This window comes from Octodon degus, unplaced genomic scaffold, assembly GCF_000260255.1.
Source record: "Octodon degus isolate 3935 unplaced genomic scaffold, OctDeg1.0 scaffold00071, whole genome shotgun sequence".
Classification (NCBI taxonomy): Eukaryota; Metazoa; Chordata; class Mammalia; order Rodentia; family Octodontidae; genus Octodon; species Octodon degus.
The window spans coordinates 884909-892519 of NW_004524647.1; the positions used below are offsets into that span (position 1 = coordinate 884909).

Here is a 7611-nt window from a genome sequence, read left to right on the forward strand (position 1 = left end):
GCAGACATGAAGAGAAGAGCTTCAATTTCTTTTGCCTTAGTGTACATTCTTTCTAGCCATAGTGTTTTTCAGAAATCTCTGTAAGTGGTCATCTCCCCTTTGATACTTTCTATTTTCTGGAATTCTTTTCAAAATATAGAATTCATTGAACACAATGCATCCTTTTCTTTGAAGAAGTTCAAGAGGTTTTTTTATTTGTTTAACTAAACAACAGTATGTGGAAAAAACTGGAAATAATAAGCCAGTTTCATTATAGAATTCATCCAGAAGGTCAAAGCTGCACAATATGCTATGGCAAGTCATCACTTAGATAAAGTAATTTAGCCCTATTGCCTTAATTTTTTAACATGAACTTTAATAAGAATGAAAAGGGCAAAACAAGAATCATTTCTACTAACAAATATTGTAAGAAAGGATAAAGGTGAGAGGATGTGTTCCTTTCTGATACTTGAGATCTTTTGGAGCCTCAGGCCTCCAATACTGTCTCTTTTCTCAAAGACTAAGAAAAGCTTTAGACCTATTATTTAATGAATAGAAGCTGTAGAATTCATTGCAAAGTTCAACATGAATATTAGAAACCAGTGTGAAAAGGAAAGGTAGCTGAATTTTAACACCTTTCTGAAAAATGACAGTATTCTTATATCTTGCTAATACGAAAAATTCAAATTTTATTTCTTCTTTTGTACTTGGAAGATCTGTTAAAAGCAAAGAGTCAATATTCAGATTTTTTTTTCTTATTGATGCTGTTTTCTCCCTGTCTTGGGAAAGCTGGTGGTGATTCTTACACATACAGGGCTTGACCGTTTTCTCTCATGATAAAGTGGGGGCTTAGGCATCTCTGGGGATGGCACAGAGATACCTATAGAAATAATATCTTTGGTTCCTCACTTATTCAACCATTGACTCAGATTGTTCATGGGAGATCAGTGCCCATTCCAAAGTGGACACCATCTTGCTGTTTGTTAATAAAACATGAGTATCAAGGGAGAGGTTTTAATTCAGTAGAGGAGACAACATTGGTACACTGAGAAAGATATGGCTCTGTTTAATCAAATTCAAGCCTGCTGCCTAGGTCTAAGATACGAGCAGATAAAACAATGATGAGAATAAAAACAAGAAAAAATTATCCCAAAACCAAGTACAGTAGTGGGTGACTCTAAGGTCAGAAATTAGGGAGATGGTGAGACGGCTCAGTGGAATAAGCGCTTCCCTGGCAAGCAGAAGGGCCTGAGTTCAATCCCCAGTTCCGAAAGAAAGAAAGAAAGAAAGAAAGAAAGAAAGAAAGAAAGAAAGAAAGAAAGAAAGAAGTAAAGTAAAGTAAAAGAAAAGAAATTAGGCATGAAGAGCTTGAGTTCAATGCTAGCTTGTTGAATATAAGAGTATCTGTCTCCAAAACAAAACTAAAACATAAAACTCATTTCAATCTACTAAGCATTTATTATGAAAAAAACCTCGGCAGTACAGACACATAACCCTCCCTTGTTTGATGAGCTACTGTAGGACTGTTTGGACTTACAACCCATCACTCAGACTTCAGAACCACATTCGGACTTATAGCATAGGAACATGAGGGGCAGCGGAGCCTTACTGTGGCTTCTATAGAGTAGCATTGTAATTTTTGCAGGATGTACTGTACAGTACAATACCATAGGATTTATTACAATACTGCATGTAAGAGTTATGCAAATAGAAGCAAAGTCATCAAGCTGGGGCTTCCTTTGATTGTTTCTTCTTCTCAGGATTGTGGCGTACATGTTATATGCAGCTCTTCATTCAGTACCCAATTCTTTTAACAACCTAGTTGCAGGACTGGAACTTAGTTGTTAAAGAAGCAGAGTCTGTACAGAATATATGTTCTTAGAGTTACTGCTCACTCTAACCCTATGAGAAATGTGTATATATGATGGTCAGTAGAGTGCATTGAATACTTTATGTTCTTAAAGACAAAGGCAAGCATATATTACTAAATAGTAAACCTGGATTTCAAACACATTTTGAAAGACTTGAGAGTAAATTGCTTACTTCTATGCTTGTTTAAGTATCTGAGTGACTGGGACAAGGGTCTACCTTCTCTGTAAGTATGCTTTCCCACATATACAGTTAGGAAGTATGATATTGTGTCCTGCTGGTCTGTATTGGTTTCCTGCTACTATAGTAAAGTCCATACAAGCTAAATGGACTATGTAACACCCGTGTATTGGCTTGCAGTTCTGCAGTCTGGAAGTCTAGCACAGGTTCCAAGAGCCTCAGGAAAGGTAAAAAGTAGAGCTGATTCCTTTTGGAGATGCTGAGGAGAATCCAATTTCTTGCTTTTCTAGTGCCTAAAGACTACCTCAGTTCATGACTCAGGCCTCACACTCAGGGTTCCAGGGTTACATGTCCTGTGGAACTGGGATCAAGGGTTTCCAGACTCGCCCTCACCAGCCTTGTCTTTCTGCTATGTAGAAAGACGAAGAGGAATCAGAGAAGACTAGTGCAAAGTAAAAGTATTTTATTATAGATATTGCCAGAGGAAACCATATGTAGCCACTCGGGGGAGGGGGCAGCTGGGTCACCATGAAATCCACGGATCCCATCTCTATCCTACTGAGGGTACACACTTGATTCATTAGACATTGGGCTTGTTGCTGGAGGTTTGGTTGTGTGGACTAATAGGAGAACTTGCTCTAGGAGGGACAGTGTTGTCTGCATAGACTGGTGTCAAAACAGTAACCTGTCAGCTTGAAATCACAAAACTGCTAAAATCTGCTTATGCTCATAGCCACATAGAGGCTACATTTTCTATTTTCACAAAAGAGCTCAAGTCTTTATTCTAAGCCTGCCAGGGGTGCCTTCTGCTCTACACCAGCTTCGTGCTTGTATGATCACCTCTCCTTCTTCCACCTTCGCCTCCTCCTTTCTCCTTCTGGCTCCTGATTACACTGGGCCCACTCACACTGTCCACGAAGAACTCCCAAGTCATGGTTCTTAACTTAATCACACCAGCAAATACACCTTTGCTGTAAAAAGTAGCATTCACAGGTCTCAAGTGTCAGAATTTGGAGATAATTAGCCCATTATTCTGCTGCAATGAGCTCAGATTCATTTGTTCCTTTATAATATCCAGTGGTGTCATAAAATCTCACCACCAATAACTGTCAAATGATTGCCACTCCCTAACTAGTCCTCCAACTGGTCTACAGCATTGCATGCCTCACTTGCAGTAGGGATCTATTGGTCTTACTGTCAGGGAGACACGGTGGCAGGAATGAGAAAGGTAGACAAGAAGACAAAGCTGGGCTAGGTGGTCACTAGTCTGCCTAATGAGCATGACTAACTCAATGCACAACAAAATGATCCTTTATTTATACTTTCACAAAGTTTGTGACACATGACACAAGGTTGCCTAGTGACTATTAGCTGACCTGAACTAGACAGGATGTTTTTCTCAGGACTGAGGTAGCTTGTTTGCTTTGGACACTGAAGCCCAATCCCACCTACATACATTTGATCAATTTCCTAGTTTCCTGCGGCTTCCAACAACTGGTTGTATGGATACTATGAGCACAATGCTGCAACTTCATATGCACTTTGTAACTCAGTGCAGTGTCCTTTCTTCTAGACCCTTATTCTTTATTTTAATTTCATTCTTATACTGAATGATAACTAGTATCAGACCATTGCCAATATTATGTGTTTTTTGGTGTTTCTGTATCCACCTTATTGTCCTGCTCTGTTCTTGTTAACCTTGACCTACACACTCCACCCAGTTCCTGTATCTGTGTTCTGGAAAGTTAAGAAGCCGTGTTCTCTAGGCAACTGTCCTGTGATTTTTTTCTTGTTCCATGACTGATAAGCCCAATAATTTACTCCACAGTTTCTATGCTTAGTTTGTGGTCTTCAAATCCAGCCATATCATAGGAAACCCACCTAGGTCTTGTCCTGAATACTAGCACCATCGCTGCCTTCTGGGAATCTCCTGGTCTCTCTTGCCTCCTGTCTTCTGATTGAACACTTATGTCCTGGATGCTCCCCATGGCTCCCTTCCCATTAGTCCTGCTAGGAAGTGTGCTGCTCTTTTCTCTGGAATTTGTGAGCAGTAAACATCACCTTTTTGCATCTCCAATCTGAGTCTCACCCTCACTACAGAGCCTTACTCAAGCACCTCGCCTAACATCAATATTCTATTCTATCCACATCATTAATGTGAACACCTATGGTGGTCCAAATTTTGCAGAGGCTCAGCATGCAGCTAACCAGAGGCAGAGCTCTACCAACCTCACTGCTGATGCTTGTAACAAGCAGTTATCTAAAGAGCTTCATGCTTATTGCTTAATACTTTATCCCATTTCTCTCCATCACAAAAGAAAAGTAGAATGTAATTCTGTTATCAGTCATCCTATTCCAATTTGTACATGACCTATAAATTTACTATTTTTAATAGTGCTATATATCAACTTCTCTTAAAAGTGTATTATAAACTGTTTTCCCTAATGAAGAGTGAAAACCCTTTGTGTGTATATAAGTAAAACACATAATATGTGTATGTTTGTGTATATAAATTATATATAAATGATCTAAATTATTCCTTATTGACCATAACTTAGCGTTGTATAAAAACTACGATGTCGCTGTGCTACACCAACCAGCACATCACAGGAGCCAGCCTCATGTGCTTGAAATGAAAAGGGATAGAGGTACAGGTAGATGACATCAAGCAGGTCTACTTGCTCTTCCCAGATGAGTCTTGACCCATGCAGTGTATGAAGGGGTACCAGGGCGCCTTCCTCTTCAATGAGCTCAAAGGGGAAACTACAGACACCTCCTGAGCTGGAAGTTACCCCTACCCCACCCTATTTTCTACAAAGTTTAGACACTGTGAATTTGCATAAAATAGTTTTTCAGCTGGAAAAACTACTAAAATATAGTAACCATCATGATAAAACAGTCATTAGCAGCAGCAGGTTTATAATGAACTTAATGGCATCTCTGAAAAGTAGTACATACAGTTTTCATTCTTCAGTAGGGAAAATGGTTCAGAATATACTTTTAAGAGAAGTTGAGACCTAAAACTATTAAAAAGAGGGAGGAATGTGATCTTTGTGCCTTGTACAAGGCACTCCTGGCTCTGGTCACTCTGGTACTCAGTCTCTGGCTGTAACCCACCTATAAATGGTAGGACCATTTGGATTAATTTCTTACACAATTCGAATATTGCTTATCCTGTCCTCTACAGTTCTTTTTCACTAATAGCATTAGGGATACAAGGAATCTGTTTTACTCCAAAATCTTTCCTTTTCTTGACTTCTTCAGGTAGTGCCGGCACTCCAGTGATGTTTAACAAGAATGGGGATGCGCCTGGGCGCTATGACATCTTCCAGTACCAGACCACGAATACCAGCAACCCTGGCTATCGCCTAATTGGGCAGTGGACCGATGAACTTCAGCTCAATGTGAGTTCTTCTTGTTCTTCTTCCTTTGTTCAATCAATAGTGCAAATTTTGATTTCTGAAGTCAGACATATGTTTTTTCTGCATACATAAGTGGACATGCAATTTGTTACAGGACTTTTTATAACACATTTACAAATTATTCTCCAAGAGTTTTCATTCTCCTTTCCATTTTTCCTTCATTCTTTTTTATTTAAATTGGGTGGTGATGTGACATTTTTCTTGTATTGACTTTAGTGAGTCATTTTGGTTGATAGTAAGATTGAATAATCGCAGTGTTAACCCTTTCCATAACCTCTCCCCTTCTTTGTACAATGTGACCTTGCTCAAGCAGCCACTTGTTTACTAAGATCATGTCCTCCTCTACCAGGTGGTGTTCCAGCTTGAGGACAGCCAGGCGGGGTGAGGGACGGGGGGCGGGAAAGGGGTGAAAGACTGGAAAGAGAAACCTTTCCTCTTATTCAGCCTGTTTGTCCTATTTGGGCCTTGAGTGAAACAGAGCCTTCTGGCAGGCCCTCTCCTGTGCTGTCCCCTGATTCTAATGCTAATCACATCCAAAAACTTCCTTACTTTTAGAATAACACCCTATGCCCCAATCAAGCCAAGACACAAAATGTACCATCTCAGTCTCTATTCCAGAAAATTATTTCTCTGTCTACTCCAAAGCCAACAATGATGTCATTTGCTGTTATTAGTCTATGTGTTAAAAGGCACTAGGGCCACTGAGAGCAAGTCTTCATGGCAGTGGAAGACAGAACCAGTATCTGGCAGTGGGATGGGGTGGGGATGTTTTCTGGTTTATAAAAGGGAGCAGTGAAACCAGCACAGGCCAGCCACCTCAGTATATCACCTGGTCCTTCAATCAAATACCCTCATGTGAAGACTGAGACTCACAGATTGTGATCCGGATTCAAAGGGCTTTTGAAGCCAAGTAGCAAGTGCTGTCCGTGACTGGCAAGACCGTGAAAGGCCAAAGCTGATGAAACACCAACAGCTATCATGAGCATAAGGCGCACTAAGCTTGTAAATAAAAGGAAAATATGAAATCACTACAACAAAAAGGCAAAAGGTAAACTCAAGGCGCTGTGAGCAAAGCTGGATGATGTGTGATTCAGCTGCCTCCCCAGGGAGGACTTACGCATTTGGTGTTGCTTGTGGGGTATAAAAATGGGTCCAGCAGGACTCTACGCACAACATCAAAGTCTGTGTCACACTTGCAGCACACAGGGACTATTATGAAACCAAGGAGGTTAAATAGGCTACTTAATTAATCTTTTTTAGCATAAAACACATCCCCAACATGAAATCTCTGGTATGTATAATTTGTCCATACAGAAAAATATTTCCTACTGTCATTTATCAACTTCAGATATGACCTGGTTTCCTTCAAAACATTAATTTTAAGAATGAATATCAGCATTGATTTTATTTTTCTTCATTTGGTTTCTATTTTAGGTCACATGAGAATTGTATTTCATTGATCATTCAGTAACTTTTTTATCATTGTTGTTGTGAAAATACATATGATACAATAGGCACTGCAGATGGTGGCTGGATTCTCAGTGGAGAATGAAATAAAATTCCTGTTCTTGTGGAGCTGATTGTTCAGAATGGAATCACAAGGGGTGCAAGCAAGCACTGATGTGTAGCAGGAGAGACGGTAGCAGAGAGAAGAAGGGGAGCAGAGAGGAAGGGATCCGCTGAATGGGAAGCCACAGCTGTGAAAGGCAGGGAACCCAAGAAGGCAGAAAGCTGAGAAATTTACAGTGCAATCAGCCAGAAAGAGAGGGGCCAGCCAGAGGGTGTTTGCAAGCCGCTAATGCAGCTCTTGTACACTGTGGTCAGCCTTGCCGCTTATATTTTGAAGTGAATTCATCAGCCACTAAAAAAGATAATAAGTGACTGCATCATTTAAGAACAAAAGTTACTCTGCTGGGAAAATAATGACTCAGAAGGCAGAAGAGTGGGACTAGAAGGAGAATTGAGTCCATCGCAGTTGTTGGGCTAAAACAGAGTGGATTTGTAAGGTGAGGTGGTGCACGCCTATAGTCCCAGCACTCTGGGAGGCTGAGGCAAGAGGATCTCAAGTTTGAAAACTTTCTTGGAAAATTAGCAACTTAGTGAGACCATGTCCCATGTCAAAAAGTAAAAACTGAAAATAGGGGTGGGAATATAGCTCATT

The 7611-nt window shown here is 40.3% G+C and overlaps 1 protein-coding gene across 2 annotated transcripts in view; it reads left to right on the forward strand.

The window, feature by feature from the left end:
* Grm7 (glutamate metabotropic receptor 7) overlaps nt 1-7611 on the forward strand; it is a 986583-nt gene that overhangs the window by 690646 nt on the left and 288326 nt on the right. For both annotated transcript variants that reach the window (XM_023719803.1, XM_004635231.1), the window contains exon 7: nt 5293-5432. In XM_023719803.1, coding sequence (XP_023575571.1) covers nt 5293-5432 — 140 coding nt within the window. The remainder of the gene's footprint in view (nt 1-5292; nt 5433-7611) is intronic.